Source organism: Rhinolophus hipposideros (assembly GCF_964194185.1).
Source record: "Rhinolophus hipposideros genome assembly, chromosome: 20".
Classification (NCBI taxonomy): Eukaryota; Metazoa; Chordata; class Mammalia; order Chiroptera; family Rhinolophidae; genus Rhinolophus; species Rhinolophus hipposideros.
In genome coordinates, this window is record NC_138066.1 from 36,015,952 (window position 1) to 36,034,429 (window position 18,478).

The window sequence follows — 18,478 nt, forward strand, 5'->3', positions numbered from 1 at the left end:
CCCTCTCTGGGCCTGTGTTCTCAACTGAAGAACGAGGCAAGAGACAAAAGTGTGAGGCCCTCAGAATTCTCACAGGCCATGCTCCTCTGATCAGAGGGGTGCAGGGCCTGGCACGGTCAGGTTCAATGCCCAGGTAGGCACAGCTCAGCCGGTAGCGTCCAGGGCGCTCTGAAGTCTGCCACGTCTCAAGGTCCTCTCCCCGCTGCTCCGTGTCTGATCTCTCCACACACTTCACGGTCCCTGCCGTTCACTTCAGCTCTGGATCCAGTTTCAGGGACACAGATTCACCTCCCACCTTCATCTCCCCGCTCACCCCAATTCCTCTCCCTGGGGTAGTTAGCCCAGGCTGGTGGCCTGGAGTTTGCCTCTCGCTGGTTGGTCCTGGAACCCATTCTCCTGAACTGTCTCCAGTGTCAGGCCTGGGGGTAGGTGAGCAGGTTAATGGAAGCTCGACAAGAGAGAAGCTGAAGGGAAGAGAGAGAACAACCAGATCTGGGCAGGGCCATGAGGAGGACTGGCCTGGGAGACTGTGCCTCTTCTGGGATCAACCCAGGTGGGTACCCGTGGGCAGGGCCAAGAATTCTGTGGGTTCTGACCAGCACCCATCCCAACTGGGTCAGTGTCTGTTCTCGTGGACTAGAGCCTGAGGTATCCCCGTTATTAAATAGTTTTCATCACCCTGTCACTTCCTACCACTCAGAGCCAGAGAAGACAGAGCTGAAGCCAAAACACAGAACCACATTGCAACCCCTGATCAAACACCCCCCACTAACTAACCGCATGAGAATAGACAGAGTCGAGTTTGCTATGCCAAGAGAACACGCTTTATTGGGGGGTAAATTTCCAGGGAAACCTAGTTTTGCATGCATAAAAGCAGTTAAGTCCAGGAACATGATATAAGAAGTATTTTGGTAGAAAAACCTGCTGAGCGGGGAGCCCCTCTAGGGAACGGGGGTCATATAGAGCTGGGAGCCACAGGGGTGTCCTCCTTCCTGTGGGCCAGAGCTGGCCCCAGTGGGCGGCGGGGTGGCCGGTTACAACGGGCAAGGCTGCATGTGCTCCCTGGAGGAAATGACTTTCCTATCTCTGATCTCCTCGGTGATGGTGCGGACCTGGGTGCTGACCTGGGGAGCCAGCGTGCAGGGCATGCTCGAGACGTAAGGAACTCTCATGGCGGGCTTGCATTCTGTGGCACAAGGGTGAGGAGGCAGCCTGAGGAAATGAAATCACATCAGGGAGTGTGTGGCATCAGGGCATCGCACTGATATGCAGGTTAAACAGATTTAGGGACTCAAATAAGATCGGTGGGTGACAACAACAGCCTCAGACAATGCCTCTGAAATACCCCAGGGCTGCAGGGATCAAGGCTAGAAACTGCCAGCCAAGAATAATGGTTGGAGGAGTGCTGCGTGTAGGGCCAGCTTGTTCCCCTTTGAATGACCAAAGCCTGGGGCTGGAAGGAATCTCTTTCAAGAGGCTTTTGAAGTCCCCTTTCATCTGTGCAATAACCACTTCTGGGACCGATGCAGTCACCGAGGTGGGTCTACGTGAGCCCTTTCCCCAACCCTGGCTCCACTGGGCCCACAGCCATTCACCTGCAATCTTCTCCCTCCAGCAGCCGACGGTAGGTAGCGATCTCCGACTCCAGCCGGGCCTTGACGTCCAGGAGGGCCTGGTACTCGTGATTCTGCCGCTCCAGGTCGCAGCGGATCTCGGCCAGCTGGGACTCCACGTTGCTGATCATGCACTGCATCTGGGCCAGCTGGGAGCTGTAGCGGGCCTCCGTCTCTGCCAGGGTGGACTCTAGGGAGTTCCGCTGCAGCAGGAAAGAGGGAGAACTGTCAACAGAAGGGAATCCCACCCAGACACCCAGAGCCCTGGGATTCTGCGTGTCCCTGTGATCACACCCCATGATAACTCACATGCTGAGGGTAGAGGATCTCAGGCAGGGGTCACTCACCATGCTGTGCTGGGCCTGCAGCTCGATCTCCAGGGCATTGACCGTGCGTCTCAGCTCGATGATCTCTGTCTGGCAGCACTGCAGCTGCTCCGAGCTGGACACCACCTGCTGGTTCAGCTCCTCAGTCTGAGAAACATGAGCGAGCCCAGAGTATGGTTAGACCAAGTGAAGTTACTGTCAAGGGTAACCCCCCCCCCAGGAACTGGTGGCCCTGGGCTGCCCCCGGCCCCACCTGGGTGTTGAACCAGGTCTCCACATCTCTACGGTTATTCTCCACCAGGGCCTCATACTGGCATCTCATATCATCCAGGATCTTGTTGAGATCCACTGGGGGGGCGGCATCTACTTCCACATTCAGTCGGTCCCCGATCTGGCAACGGAGTGCATTGACTTCCTGCAGAGAAGGCAAAATGGCATAAGGTGGTGAAAAGGATGCTGGATGAGGGGGTTCAACTGACCTGGGTTCAAACCTCCTCTCTCAATTGCCAGCTAGGTGACATTAAACAGGATACTTAACCTCTCTCTGAGCTTCTGTCTCCTCGTGGACTTATACTTACCTCCTCAGGGGATTTGGGAGAGTAAAGTGAAATGATGCAAGCACCAAGCAAAAAGAATTATTATGCACTACAGTCCAAAGGGAGATTTGGTGTCACGGGCAGGAGTGCAGGATCTGTGTGACCTCAGGCGAGAGACTTAACCTCTCTGTGCCTCAGTTTTCTCATCTGTAAAATGGAGCTTGTAGTAGTATATCCCTCCTGGGATTATTGTGAGGATGAAATGAAATGAAAAGGAAATGCAAACTGTTCTGTATAGTTCTTGGTACATAGTAAGTGTACCATCAAAAATGGTAGCTGGTGTTGCTGCAGAAGTGGGTTGTCACAGTTGCTACACCCAAGGGTTGATAGTGGCTCCCCGCTGGATGGGAAATATTAGGAGGTCGTGTAGCACCAGCCTCACCTCCTCGTGGTTCTTCTTGAGGCAGAGCAGCTCCTCCTTCAGGGACTCCACCTGCATCTCCAGGTCAGCCTTGCACAGGGTCAGCTCATCCAGGATCCTGCGCAGGCTGCTGGTGTCAGCCTCCACCAGCTGCCTCAAGCCCAGCTCCGTCTCGTACCTGCACATAAGGAACCCTGCCAAGTCTGTGGCAAAGGAGCCACACACAGGGAGGGCCCCTGCTCTGCTGTCCCACTGCAGTAGCTGATTTGGGGTCAGCAGCACCGTGGTCCTTTCCCTTGACCCAGAAGGGATCCCAGGGCCAATGCTGCATTTCCACTTACAGCTCCATCTGGCCTTTCTCCCACCTAACCAGCTCCCAAAGGCAAGGGACAGAGGAAAGGGAGCAGCACAGAGACCTCCCCTGATCAGGCCTGCTTACTTGGTCCGGAAGTCATCAGCAGCCAACTTGGCATTGTCAATTTGCAGAACCAGCCTGGTATTCTCAGCCTTCGTCAGCAGGATCTGGGGAACAAGGGGCGTCCCATGAGCTGGGGAAGGCCCAGTAGGGTGGGGGCAGGTGGGAGGGGGTAAGCCAGCTCACAGAGACCATGCCTTTAAAGTGCCACCAGCACCTGCAGTATTTCTAGCCCTGAGCCCTGGGCCCAGGTATGAACGGAGCGTCAGTCCTAGCAGGGACATCATAAGAATGTCAGTGGCCATCAGTCCTGGCGTCTGTAGCCCCCAGTGACACAGTAGGATGCACTACGGTGAGTGGAGAGAACCAGGCCAACCTGGAGTCAGGCTCTGCTTCCAATACTAACAGGCTGTGTGATCTTGGGCAAGTTTCAAAACCTCCCTAAAATTCAACTTCCACATCTGTTGAATGGGTCCAATAATACCCATCTCTCCAAAATGAGGAATAAGTAAGCCATGGAGAGGAACATGTCAGGCACGGTGCCTGTGTCAGTAGTGACTTGGCTCATGTTACTGCCCTTCCTATAGCAGCAACAGCGAGGAAGGGCAGGAATGGCCGGCAACAGGTTACAAGCGGCAGAGGGGTCTGGGTCCACCAAGAAACCAAGACCCTAGAAAGGAAAGCGTGCCTTGACAGGAGAATCCCTCAGAGCTAGTCCCATCTGTAGTTCCTTGGTATGAGACAGACCGCCCCCCCTCCAGGGGCTGGGCTGTCCAGCTGGAGAGAGGCCAGCTCTGCCCAGCAGGACAGGGGCCACATCCCCGTTACCTTCTGCTGAAGATCCTCAATGGTCTTGAAGTAGGACTGGTAATCTGGGCAGATGTACGGGCTCTGAGACTCATACCACTCCCGGATGCGGCACTCCAGCTCTGCATTCTCCCTCTCCAGCTGGCGCACCTTCTCCAGGTAGTTGGCCAGGCGGTCATTCAGGAACTGCATGGTCTCCTTCTCGCTGCCATTGAAGGAGCTCTCGCAGAACCAACCCCCGCTCCCAACAAAGCCAGAGGGGTGGCAGCCAGAGGACAGACAGGAGGCAGGCAAGCAGCTCCCAAGGCTTGAGAAGCCCAGCCTGGTGGAGGAGGCAGACCCCATAGCACCAGAAAGAGTAGGGATCCTGCAGGAGCCCACAGAGCGGATGGAGGACATCCGAGAGATGCCACCTGCTGTGCCACAGAGGCCCTTGACAGACCCAGAAGAGAAGATTGGGGAGCAGAACTGGGTGGTCATGATGCTAGCAGAGGAAGGTCACAGATCAGCAAGGAGCTGGGGTTCTGGGCTCTCAAGGCCTCTCTGGGGCTTTTATATACCCTCTTCCTGGGGTGTTGGCATGTTACTCTTGGGAAAGCCTACTCTTATTCCAGAAAGCTAATCTCATTAGACTGTGATATTTGCACCCATCCAGAATTCCTTGTCTTGTAAAAAAAAAAAGTTGAATTTGGTTTGCTAAGCAGGACTCTCAGCTGTTGTGACTTCCTAGCAGAATATGAATTTTATTGCCTCTTCAAAGTCTTTGTACCAAATCCCATAAATCGGGAGTGGCCTCACAAATGACATTTGGTTCCTGCCCAGTCTGAGTGCCTTCCCCTGAGGAGCCAAGGCTGTCCAGTTGTCACTACCTCCATCCTCTACCTCCACCCCTCATCGCTGCTCCCCTGTGCCTGGGCCACTGGGATGGTGAAAAGGGAGCAAAGAGAACTAAACTCATGGGGTAACTATTATTTTCCAGTCTACAGTTATTTCATTTATGTCTCACAATAGTCCTGGGAGGTAGCCAATATTATCTCCATTTTACCAGTGTGGAAACTGAGGCTCAAAATGATTTTTAAAAAGCTTGTTCAAGGTGAACAGGCAGTGAGTAAAGAGCTTAAATTTGAAACCAGGACTCTCGGCCCCCAAATTCCATGCCCTTGTTCCATTGCTTCCCCAACACAACCAAGGTCAAGTGCAGGCACCCAGAATTCAGGGACAGGAGACCTAAATGTGAATCCTTGCTCTGCCAGCTAATGAAAATCTGGCAGAATTAAGGCTCCAAATTATAGCAATTATGTGAATATAATTACAATTTAAAGTCTTTTTTGGAAATGTAGCTTTTTAATCATAATCCATCAAATAATAGGTTCTGTGAGTAAATGAAAGCTATACAAGGTAGGATACTTTTAGACATTCATCATTTCTGACCCAGATATCCACTATTTCTAACCTAGATCAGTTCTTGTTGTATCTACTATAACTTTACTGCTTTGTACAGTAATAGCTATTTATATCTATCATAGCATTATCTTTCTAAAAATCATGTTATGCTTGCCTTTAAATTTTTTTTTCTTTCATAATCCTATGCTTTCCCAGGAATTTCATCAATCAATCCAACACAAAAATAAATACACATCTGGCTACTCATTCTTTAAAACCAAAAGGAAACCTGGCTCTGCCACGGACCTGCCCTGTGATGCTAAGCTCATCACCCCCTCTCTGGCGTCCTCAGTATCCTCATCAGGACAGCAGAGATCACCAGCCTGCCCTGCCTGCTTCACACAGATATGAGGGGGATCTAAAGTCAAAAGTAAAAATGTCTTGAAAACCATCGGTGCTGTAGGGATTTTGGTTAGGCTAAGAGGACAGTCTTTGATGGTGGTTTATGGCTGCGGCCAGCAAAGGATCATGGGGTGAGCCCACAAATGGGGCTGCTTTGGTGGGCAGTGCACTTTGTGGCCCCCAGTTCTTTGAATTTAAGGGGGTAGACTCAGGACCCCAGGACAGTTCGCTCTGACCCCCACCCCACCCCGGTACCTGAACCGGGTACAGAGATGGTCAGTGCAGACTCTTTACAAGGAAGGAATCAAAAGAACAAATGAAGAGCACGGCTAGATAGTTCAGCAAGCCAGGAGGAGACTCTGAAAATTAAGGAATAAAGGTAAATGAGGTCTTCTGCCTCACTACGTGGGCTTTCCCAAGGCGTGGGCAACCTGCTCGCTCTTCTGCCACACAGGCTTGGTTTGCAAAGCCGGCATTTATGGAAGCATTTATGTGCTTCTGGAGTTGTAATTTACCAACCTCTTAAAATACTTTATAAGCTTCTGTCTGAAATTACTCAGGAGGGTTGGCTGTGGAACACAACACCTCGCCCAGTACAGTGGACACCTCGACAGGATGCCTGAGAGCAGCCTGGTGGGTTCCCTGGCGCATGGCCGTGTAGCCCCGCCTGGGAGGGAGAATGTGGGCAGCAGGTCTCCAGAGCCCCCCCCCCAGCTGCCTCAGCAGGGGTTCCTTACAGCGGCCCACCTTCCCTGCTCTCCTGACAAAGCTTAGGATGGGGCCGTCGCAGCCTTTCTCAACCTCAGCACTGCTGACATAGCAGACTACAAAATTCTTGATTGTCGGAGTTTCCTGGGCATTGTAAAATGTTAGCTGCACCCTGGCTTCTACCACCAGGTGCCAATAACTGTCCCCTCCTCAAGCTGTAACAACCAAAAATGTTGTCAAACCTTGCCAAATATCTCCTGGGGAACAAAACCGTCCCCAGGTGAGACCCACTGGACGATCAGGACAGGGGCTGTGGCTCTGACCAGATCTCCTATAAGCACCTTGTCGTGCGGGGTGTCCGGTGGGGCGGCCTGCGGGGTCTCTGCTCCCGCTCCCCATTTAAGAACGCAGGACATGGTGAGGCCAAAAAGGAACACCCACGGAGCCATATGTAGGGAAGTCAAACCAATATATTCTCGCTGGCGGCTGGGCCGGAGACACAGGAAGCAGGATCCACATAATCTGCCTAACAGCAGTCCGCGCTTGCCAGCCACCATCTTCTTGCTAGCGTCCATTTCTTTTTTTGCTAGCGTAGCCACGGCAGTTATATTAGTGGCCAATGGCTTATGGGTTATAGCTGACGGCAAACTAGCCACAGCTGCTGGCCATCTGATCACAGTTGATGGCCATTTACTACCCGAGCCAGCACCTTTCTATGTGAGGCCGAGAGCCTGGAAACTTTTTGGGGGGCTTTGTCCCCACACACCCCCTTTGTTTTCTAAGACAGCTAGTGCAGAGTCTGGCTGGCAGTCACTGGGGGGCCCACTCAGGCAAGTCCGTAATATACACATGCCTCAATTTACCTATTTGTGACACAGGGTCCTTGCCCTGTAGGCAGCCATTACTGAGCCCCTGGCACAGCTCTTCTCTGGAGACTCTAGTTGCGGTTCATGTTCTCATTTTCTTTCTTTTTTTCTTTTTTCTCCCTCCACTATGCAATCCATACCCGAAGCCAATTTTAAGCTGTCTCAGGGCAACTGAGTAAGCAGGTGTCTGCTGCTCTGGCTATTTCTAGTCTCAGCCTGTGCCTCAGGAGGGTCACCATGGGCCAGAGTCCAGGCAGGTGCCTTCAGGGCTGAGGAGTCACCTCAGCCTCTCCTGGAACAGGTCACAAGCCTGTCAGCCACCCTCAGTCCCCTGCCTTTCTCCATGTTGTAGACTTCAAGGCTACCTCTTGGAGGCAAGTGTGGAGGGGGCCTCATGGGAGGAATTCCTCTGTTCTCTTCTACCCAGAAGCCTGGACCATCATTGGATGGTGTGCGGCCCAAAGGGAAGAGATGCTCTGCCTGAATAGAGAAGAGAAGAGACCCACAGAGATGCTCGTCTTCTGGGGCAGCTCCAGACAACCACCCATCTTCCCACCCATGGTGACCTAGCCATAGAGAAAATCCACCTATTCAGTGTTAAGTAAATCAGGGCTGCCCATTCATCAGGTTTTATTTCAAAATATCATCCCATTTTTTTCTAACATTAATCAAAAATACACTGGGCTAAGGATCAGGGGGCCTGAACTCCAAGCCAAGCTCTGCCCCAAATTCCCTGTGTGAGCCCCATCCACTCTGGGCCCCAGAGCCCCATTCTGAACAGAAAGAGCCTAGACAAGATGAGTTTGAGCTCCTACCAGGTCAGACATTATAGGATTTGAGGCCCAAGCACTTCCCATGGAGATGGCCAGGAGTCATCTGGACGTGTCTGTGACTCACTGACCAGCCCCCACAGCCGCTGTCCCTTCTCTGCACTGACCCCCAGAATAAAGAGGAATTATGCATGTTTCAGCCCATGACATGAGGGGTTTTCTTTTCTTTGCAAACCCCCATGGGCCTGAGGTCTCCCTTGGCCTCCAGGCCTACATACCAGGGGAAAGCGATGGCCTGGACTTTTTCCTACAAAGGAAACATGAACCCACCTACCAAGGCTGTTCCCCAGAAGGCCGCATAGGAGGTGCAGTGTTACCAGGACATTGAACAGGCATCCCAGCATGTCCAAGTTGAAATAAAATCTCTGGCCATCTAAGCCAACAACTTTGCTTTGCAGAAGGAGCTCAGACCACAGGGGTCTTGGGCCTGGACTTAGCCAGACCTCTGTTCAAGCTACTCCATCCCTGTGAGCCTCAGTTTTCCCAAGAGGTGAAAGGAGATCATAAAACCACATTCACAGGATTGTAGGAACTGCATTGAACAATATTTGATAAACAGGAATTTCATTTCACAGATTTATGAAATCAAAACTGTTCTTAAAGCCCATGTAGTTTAAGCCCCATTCTATTTCCAGCACACAAACGACTCAACCTATTTTCATGAGATACTAACTCAGAGGCCTGACCAAGCCGTTCAAGGAAATACAGCTGCTCCAAGAGGTGGTGGCTGGGACTGTGTCTAGAGCTGTAGGGACCCCATCAGCCAGGACTCTCTGTCTGGCCTCTGCCTTTATTCTAGAATCTTCCAAAAGCTCCCTTCCCCCAATTTTGGCACAGGTGCTGGTTTTAGGGCTACACAGCTGGCAGGATGCTCTCTGCCTACCATGGCCCCAGCTTCAAAGGCAAAGGGAGAAAGGGAGATGCTGCTGCAGGAACAGAAAACACTTTTCCCAAGCCCATCGTGGAAGTTCACCAAGTTCAAAGTCAACCATTGAGTTTGTGGCTCCTTCTTTGCTAAAAAGAAGTCTCCACCCTCCAATGAGCTTCCATCTGAAAGCCAAGGTTCTCCGTGGGCAAAGATCCAAGAAATCAAGCCTGAGTCTCCTTCTGCCCAGCTCTGAGAAGTCCCTTCAGTGCAGAAGGCACCAGCCCATGAGGAAATGGATTCTCCAAGCAGGGTCCCTCTTTCCCTGCTCCTCTGGGCTGTGGTCAGAGTGTGCCAGCCACCACCACACCACAGTGTTCCAAAGGCATCGGAGGAAGCAGCCAGTGGACCATGAGGCAGCCAGGTCACCTACAACTGGGCACCAAGAGAATAAGACCATTCAAGAAGCCCATGGCTGCCTCTCTTAGAGTCCTGCTGTCTTGCCCTTCATCTTGCTAGTTGTCTCCTGCTGCCTGTTCCCCCTTTAACATTCATACTCACAGGTCCTGCAGAATTTCCCACCATATCAGGTAGCTAAGACAAGCTAATCCCCTGTCTTAACTGTTTAAATCCAACCCAGCACCCACCCAGAAACAGTGAGACCCACACTGATGTCATTCCCCCCACACAACTGCTTTCTCCTCGTAACAAAAATTTGTTCAAGCGACAAAGCACCTGGAATTCCTGGCTCCTCCTGGCGAAGCAACCACAAATAAACACATCAAAAGCTTGTACCAAAACTGCTGCCAGTTTGATGTTAGGTTCTAGTACAGACGTGCAGTAACAGGTACACCAAGTTGAAGGCAGCAATATGGAAGGAAAAAGAATTTTCAATGAAGACATTTCTAGCCACCAGTTTAATTTGTCCAGTGAAATGGAGGAAGATCTCACTTATTCAGTTGTCATGGTGGAAGACTAAGGGCTGTTCGCAGACCAAGTGGCTAGAGTTGCCAGATTTAGCAAATCAAAATACAGGCAATGTCTGGGACATACGTATACTGAAAACGTATTCCTTGTCTATCTGCAATTCCAATTTAACTGGGTGTCCTGCATTTTATCAGGCAATCCTCGGTAAGAAAGTATCACTGGCTGAGAGCCTTGGCCAAACGAGACACAACTGTTCCTTGCCTCCTCCCTCTGTGGCCTGTCCCCATGACTGGCTGGTCTCAGGGACAGGTATATCCAGCTTCCCTTGGAAAATCATGTCTTTCTGTCCTTTCTGCCCCGTTGTCAGTGGCTGCCAGTTTTGCCCTCACAGGCCCAGTGAGCAGGACTCAGAAGTACGTGCTGAGTTGCCCTCTCTGTCACCCTGGCCACCGCAGGGACATTCCACCCTAATGGCAGCTGCCTTGAGCAGCGTGACTCAACCTTCCTAGGCAAGATTTGGCAAGTCCCTCTCTGCTCCATTTCTTACTCCCCCAGCCTGTGCCCCAAACCTCCACCTAACCCCTGCTGACACCAGGCCTCACCAGGCTCAGGACAGTCTGGACACACACTAAGTGACCAAAGAGGCATTTCCCCATTCCCTGGCTGCCCCCCTACAGGGCCCTGAGCAGTGGCTCCTCCAGAGGCTCTAGGTGTCCGCAAAGCGCCCTGGCACCCAGCTTCCCAACATGCAGCCCCATGCATGGGCCTGACTCCCCACTGGGCCTTGACCTTGCCCTGATGAGGCCTCAACACTCTCCCTTTACCAGGCCCAGAATTGCGCTGGAGCTCTCATCTCCCCCAAAATAGAAAAGTATTTTCTCTCCCTCAGGGTATGGTTTTGGATTCTACTCCAAACTGCTTCAGGATTCTGCTCCAAATTGCTCTTACCATGCAGGAGGCCCAGAGAGCCACCCAGATCCCAATCTGAAGCCATACCTCTGTGATTGAATGACACCAAGCTCTGCCATCTCACCTATGGGACAACTCTGCCTTCACAGTTGTGCTGGCTGACAGCTCCCATCTGGAAGAGTCCAGAGCCTCCTGCTCATATCCATTCAGTCCCTAATTCTCCCACCCAGCTTTTATAGAGAATTCCAGAGCTGTCACTGCTCTCCCTAATATGCTTAGAGAACCTGTGGTTTATGGGAGACATACAGCCAGACCCACTTGGAGAAAGAAGCTGGTATCTCAGTCTCCTGCATCCCCTTGATTCAAGTACCACTTAACTGAACCACAAAGCGAATTTCCCTATTTGATTGGGTCCCATTATCTGCATTTACAGGGGCTGGTGTGCAGTGAATCTCACAATCTTCCCAGTCATGACAACATGTCTGCAAACCAGACTATGGGCTCCAAGTTGTAATTAACCATGCTTTATTCTGTGGATTCTACTTTCAACCTGGTCTGAGATCCTTGGATGAAAGAAGCCACAGTTATTATGGCTGTCTATAAAAATGGGCCAGAAGAGTGAATACCAGCTCTTGGCCAACTCCCCCAAATCTCCACACCCAACAGCAGCACCCGCCCACCCACCTGATTCCTCCCAAACTCTGCAGCTCCCAGAGGAGCTGCTGAAAGGGAAACAACCCAAATACAGTTCTTCACTCCAGCCACCAAAAGCCCCAGGAACACCATCCAACAGGGAGCAAGTCCCCAGCAGACCCTGAGATGCACTGACTCCGGAAGGGAGGGCTGAAGACCCCAGCATCTGACATGGGAAAGCTGGAGCAGTGAGGCAACACACTCCACTGACTACAGTCCTCCTGTGCCTTCTCTTCCTTCTCTTCCCCAGGCTTCCCTTGGGGAGGAACAGCGAGATTCCCCTTTCCAGGCCTGAACACCCTTATCTCATACTCTGGGTCTTCTGTGGACCTCTAAGGCTGCCATCCCGAACAGGGGCCAACAGGCATCCAAGGGGTCCCTGGGCTGCAGCTCTGTCCTCAGCCATGCCCTGCTGGCCCCAGTGCCCAGCTGCCCAACACAGACTGGGGACTGGACAAGGCCTCCTGTTGGAATCAGACCAGGGTAAGACCAGGTCTAGAGCCCTGTCCCTTCAATTTGTATATCAACAGGTGGCCTTACAAACACTGACTGCTTTCTGGAGTGAGCCTGCCCCCTGCAGGACCCAGGCAGGACACACAACCCCATGAGCAGGGCAGAAGTACACTGGCCCCTCCACCCAGGCGGAGCCTTAGGGAGAGGGAGACGCCTTTTGCTGACCGGTGAAGAGGATGGTGACTGAAGCAGCCAGGAGTCACACAGGCAGCACAGCAATTCGCCACCTTTGTGCAGCACCTGCTATGTGGAAGCTCTTCCCTCTGGAACTCTGAGGCCCTGGGACACCACGAGTAGGTTCTGTGGTTGATATCTTTGTCCCGTAAGCGTTGGTGGCACAGGAGAGAGCCTCATTTCTCCCCCAGATTCCCAGAGCTGAACACTCAACTCTGACAAAGGGCCAGCCACCGTCTTGGAAAACACATTGGGACATAGACCCCAGCCCTCACAGCAGGCAAGTCATTTACCCAGTGTGAGCTTCAGCCTTCAGTTGCGTACAATGAGCACAACCGTGCCAACTCACGGAATTGTTGTAAAGACGAAATAAAGAATGAAAGGAGCTCCGTACAGAGTGAGTGCTAGGCTCATTTCTTTTCCCTTTGTTATCGTCCCCTCTAATTTGTATCCCTCGCATTAACATACAATGTTAATGTGCCCATTTACAAACAATCACTGACATGCAGGTTAGTCAGACACCAACAGGGTGGGCTGCTTCCACATAGCTGCAGCCCCAGGAAGCAGGGCTGTGAGCCTGCAGTAGCCATGGGCACCTGGCTACCCCTGGAAGGGGCTATATCCACCCAGCAGGGCTGATAAAGCTGCCCTCCCTCCATACCTCTTCCCAACATCTCCCCATCGCCTGACTAGACTAGAATCCATTCTGCCTTCTTACTGGACACCCTATAGAGTGTTGAATGGGTTCACATGCCCCCACATGTCTCCAGCTTACAACAGGTATCCATGATTGCTGGGCGTCATCACCCGTGCCCCCTGTGTCTGTCACTGTTGCACCTGTGAACTGGTGGCTGGCCCAGGTGCTTGTGTCCTTCCTCACTGTGAGTTCCCGGACCCGGGCTTGTCAGGGTGACCCACTCCTCATAGCTCCAAATCGGAGTCTTGGCAGGTGCCATTCTCAGAAACCAGGCCAGAATCAAATATACATTTGCAAAAAGGCAGGAAACTTTATTGAATTTTCTTTTTAGTAGAGGAGCTGAGAAATCAGATTAGCCATGTCAGGAAGAAAAGGAAGCCGACCCAGAGAGAAGAGCACAGAGCGTCCACCCCCGGAGAGTGGGGGCCAGGAGCCTGGGAGCGGAGTGACTGAGTGTCCCCCAGTCTCTCCCTCTCTCCTACAGGAACCGTCATCTCACTCTTCCTCTGGGTGCTGAAGACAGAGGGCGGGGATGCCAGGCAGATTTAAGGCCTACGGGTTTCGGAAACGCGGCGGCCGGAATTGGAGCCAGCCGTAGTAGTGCTGCTAACGCTGATGGTCCCTAAGACACAAGGAGGCAAGAGACACTCAGGCTGGAGAAGGCGCACCTCAGGCCACATCAGGGCCCCCACGAGGGCCCTAAATGCCCTCATTGGTCAGGTGGGAGGTTAGTTGATACGAACTGTGTTATTGTCCCCAAAGCTGGCTCCCTCCAAGAAAACCCAGTCGCTCTATAAGGACAGAGCTATCTTTGAAAGGAAAACAAATGAGCAAATGACCGCTTCCACCACAGCTCCCTCGCTCCCTCCACGGGGAAGCCCAGCACTGCCTCGTTCCCCACACCCCCACACCCCAGGGCATGAAGGGGGGCCTCTCCCATGGGGCCTCTCCCATCCAGTATTTCCTTACCTCCTGTGGAGGTGAAGCCAGGCATCCTGAGAGAGAGAAGAGAGGAATCCATGAGCAGAAGTTAACTGAAGACAGACGCTTCCTGTCTTCAGGTGGGACAACTCAGACAATCCCTGGGATATGTTACCCTGCTTTGCCCCCAGCACAGGGGGCAGCAGCCGCAGGGGCCTGCAAGGCCTGTCTGTCTGAGGCCTCAGGAGGAGATGTTACTGGCCCCAAGACGCAGAGCATTTGCTGAAAGCTTTGTCCTGAGGGTTCACTGAGCCCTCAAGCCCCACTCCTTCTCTGGATGGAGTGGACCAGGATGGCCTGGTCCCTGCAAATCGTCTGAAGGCAGTGACATCGCCATTTAATAGTTTGGGGGCTGACCTGAATCCAAGCTAATATTTTTCCAATAGGAGATATTCTCTCCATGGTCCCTATTCCTGCTGGTCTAATTCGGAGGCCCAAATTAGAACGTTTAAAGGTATTGACCCTGAAGCCTGCTGAGGGAATGCCCCCACGGTTCGATTCAAGAGGATAGGGGAGCTCTATTCTTATATCTTTGTCCAGGCTGTTTAAACTCAGACAGGTCCCTTCCCATCTAGGACATGAGGGCCTGATCCCGAAGACCCTGCCTCCTCTGACATCCAAGAGTCCTGCAGTCACCTTCCCAAGAGACAGGCTAACGAGGACCTACTTGGCATCCTGGCCCTCCAGCAGGCTGCGGTAGGTGGCGATCTCCTGCTCCAGCCGCGACTTGATGTCCATGAGCTGCCGGTACTCCAGGTTCTGCCGCTCGGTGTCAGCACGCACGTCACTCAGCTGGGCCTCCATACTGCTGATGAGAGCCTGGATCTGTGCCAGGTGAGTGGCATAGCGGCACTCCGTCTCCGCCACTGTGCTCTCCAGCCCAGCTTTCTGGAGGGACAACAGAGAAGAAGTTACAAGGGGAGCCAGGCCCAAGGGAGGCCTAGAGGTCGGGGCCGCTGGGCAGGGGACAGCAGGTGTACCATGCTGAGCTGGGACTGCAGCTCGATCTCCAGGCCCTGGAGCGTACGCCTGAGCTCCGTGATCTCCGTCTTGCTGGACTGAATCATTTCAGTGCTGGTAGTCACCTCCTTGTTCAGCTCTGCACTCTGAAATGCAAGGAGGAAGAAGGTGACGGACGAGCCCCGCTGGAAGGCTCTGGCTCCCCCTGGCTCCATAGAGTGAGGGGGCCGGCACCTTGCTATGGAACCATTCTTCAGCGTCGCGGCGGTTCTTCTCCGCCATGGCCTCGTACTGCTCCCTCATCTCCGCCAGCACACGGGTCAGGTCAATGCCCGGGGTAGCGTCCATCTCCACGTTGACCTGGCCTACCACCTGGTTGCTGAACTCCTTCATCTCCTGTGGGGATGGGAAAGGAAGAGGAATGAAGCTCCTCACCTTCCCGCTCCTTGGATCTGCAGGCTACTGGAATATTCTGGAAAGTCCTTCCAGGTCCCACAGTAGAGGGCTCAGTCTGGCTGCAGCAGAGGGCTCCCCTTTCTCAGTGGAGGTGACCAGCTGTGGCAGGCCCATGACCCCTCTCACCTCCTCGTGGTTCTTCTTCATGTAGGCCAGCTCTTCCTTCAGGCTCTCGATCTGCATCTCCAGGTCAGTCTTGGCCAGGGTCAGCTCGTCCAGCACCCTGCGCAGGCCGTTGATGTCGGCCTCTACACTCTGGCGCAGGGCCAGCTCGTTCTCATACCTAGGGGTGGTTTTTTTTTTTAATTGAAAAAGCTATACGTACGTGACATTAGACAGTCCCCCCGCTCCTGCACTGGGCTCTGCTATTAATCCTTTTGCAAGACCTTCACTCCTGGAAAGCTCCAATTTCACTCTTCAGATGAGCATTTATCTAAAACAAGAGACGGCTGGGAAAGGTGAATGAGAAATGAACTCACTTGAGCCTGAAGTCATCCGCAGCCAGCCTGGCATTGTCAATCTCCAGGATGACCCGGTTGTTGTCAATAGTGGCCGCCAGGATCTGCAAAATACAGAAGGTAACCACTGGAGGTTCCACGAGCTTGTGGAGCAGGACTAAGAAAACATGCGCAGGATTGGTTGTCATCAGACTTTTCCATGTGAACTGGGCCTCAGTTCCTTTGCTGTAAAGCGAGGGGCAGACTGACACCCTTCAATTTGTTCTGACGCTCTAGCATTCTGTCTTGTCATGATGGGGAAGACCAGAATGTTCATTTCGCAGAAACGACCCAGCCAAGAACATCTTTGGTTGGTCATGTATCCACAGCCTCGGACTAGTACCCTGTCTAAGCCACGGTGTTGAGAGCCCCCTCCTTAAGTTTAGGACGGAGTCGACCTGGCTGCACACAGTTCATAATAAGTGCAACGGAGCTGGCCTCCCAGCTGAGCAGAGGAAAAACCCAACAAACATACCCACCCTTTGAATTCTTTGTCTAAACTTTTGTATTCCAAAGCACTCAAAATCCACCTCTCACAGCTGGGGCTCAGCCCAGGCAGGTGGGTTTCTGTTCCAACTAGCTGGCATCACCACATGATGACAAGCCTTGGAGTGAATCTTGGCTTAGCACTGCCTAAGCTTCCTCTGCCTTCCATCTCCCGCACCGGGTCGCAGCCAGTTGAGAAGAGTTTAAACGGGCCCCTAAGAAAATCAGCTAGTATTCCCAGACCTGTGAATGAACTTGTACCCCGTTCTCTGTTGAGTTTAGTCATTCTTCATGGCTTTTAAAACTGTCATGGTTTCCAAATAACTCAGTGAGTTAGGACTATAGGAACTGAGTCACTAACAACATAACTGTTTGGAAAACAGTCAAAATGTTGACATGAGTAATAACTACAATAAAAATGATGAATGAGAGAAAACTGCGTTTGGAGAGTTATGGCAAACGAGTTTGGAGAGTTATGGGAAGGTCCATCAGGAGCAGACACTTGATAGCAAAAGACTGGCATTTCTCCCGCTCCCCCTTGCACACTGCATCTTCTGGTCCCCTGGGTGCCGCGTTTCCTGTCCTTCTAGTCTCTGCGCTCACAGAGGCACCCTCCGGAACATCCAGGGGCTCACCTTGTCCCGCAGCTCCTCGATGGTCTTGTAGTAGTGGCTGTAGTCGCGCTCCGGGCTGGCCGGGCTCTGCTTCAGGTGCCAGTCACGGATCTTCACCTCCAGCTCAGTATTAGCCTCCTCCAGGGCGCGCACCTTCTCCAGGTAGGAGGCCAGGCGGTCGTTGAGGTTCTGCATGGTGATCTTCTCGTTGCCGGAGAGGAGGCCGCCCTCGCCACTGCAGTCACCAAAGCCACCGCCGAAACCCCCACCAAAGCCACCTCCAAAGCCACCACCGAAGCCACCCCCAAAACCACTACCAGCCCCTCCACCAAAGCCGCAGCTCATGCCGCCCCCATAGCCCCCAGCTGATCCACCAGAGACAAACCGGCTTGAACAGGTAGAGAAATTGCGGCCTCCTCCCAGCTGACAAGAGCCACCCCCAAAGCCACCTCCATAGCTAGCAGAGGAACTCTGCAAACGAGTACTCATGGTGAGAGCAAGATGGCGAGCAGGTGTGAACAGGAGCTTTGCTTGGCCTGGGCCGAGAACTGTGGCTCTTCCTTCAGTGGATGCCTTTTATACACCCTCCACAGGGGTTGGACAATCGCCCCATCTTCTCTCCTCCCTTCCCCACCCTCTGACTGGTGCCAGCTGCATGTGTGTTTCCCACAAACCCAGTTACCTCTGCTCTCCAGGGTGGGTTGTGCCATTGGTGGGGGCAGCTTTAGTTTTTAATCCTTAACAAAAGGGATGATTCAGAGGGAACACTGTTCTTCTTGAGACTACCTTTTGACAACTGAATTCTGTTTCACCTCTCCACTTAAGGAACTCACTCCCACAGGCTCTCAGCCCCACCCAATAGTAGAATGAGGACTGAGCTGCAAAGGCTTCTCGGGGAGCCTCTGTAAAGGGAACGGTGGCTGCAAAGTGGCCCGGTATTTTGCAAGGTCACTGCAACCCTTGGTCTCCCTTCTTTCTATTTCTAAAACTTCTAACTGGAATGTTCTGCATCCTCCTTAGTGTTTCATCTACTCCAGTGCTCCCGGCAATTCTGATGGCAAACTTTGCTCAGTCCTGTAAAATCAACTACCTTGAAAGTGTTTAAGCTGAGAAAGAAAAAAATGGCTCCAAGACCAGCAGATAAAGTCACAGTGACAAGGGATCTTAGGGACCATCCAACGTGGTTGGGAAAACTGAGGCACAGAAAGAGCTAATAATACTATTATAATAGCTCATTATAATAGCTAATTATACATATTATACTAGCTAATACTCCCAGATCCTTCACTCCATGCAGGCACTGGGCTGCGAATTTTATATTCACTGTCTCATTTAATCTTTGCAGCAGCCCAGTGAGGTGTATCCACTCTTAGCCCAATTTTACACATGAGAAAACTGA

The 18,478-nt window shown here is 52.4% G+C and overlaps 1 protein-coding gene across 1 annotated transcript; it reads right to left on the bottom strand.

Annotated features, from left to right (window-relative positions):
• Positions 1-1,034: 1,034 nt before the first annotated feature.
• Positions 1,035-17,583, bottom strand: LOC308488361 (keratin, type I cuticular Ha6-like; the record flags this gene model as incomplete). Its single annotated transcript, XM_081028026.1, has 14 exons — positions 17,101-17,583; positions 15,962-16,044; positions 15,609-15,765; positions 15,261-15,422; positions 15,047-15,172; positions 14,734-14,954; positions 6,460-6,570; positions 4,140-4,602; positions 3,336-3,418; positions 2,918-3,074; positions 2,193-2,354; positions 1,961-2,086; positions 1,596-1,816; positions 1,035-1,212 (listed from the first exon to the last, which is right to left on the bottom strand). The coding sequence occupies exons 1-14, from the start codon at positions 17,566-17,568 to the stop codon at positions 1,035-1,037; spliced, it is 2,718 nt and encodes a 905-aa protein (XP_080884152.1). The 5' UTR covers positions 17,569-17,583.
• Positions 17,584-18,478: the final 895 nt, after the last annotated feature.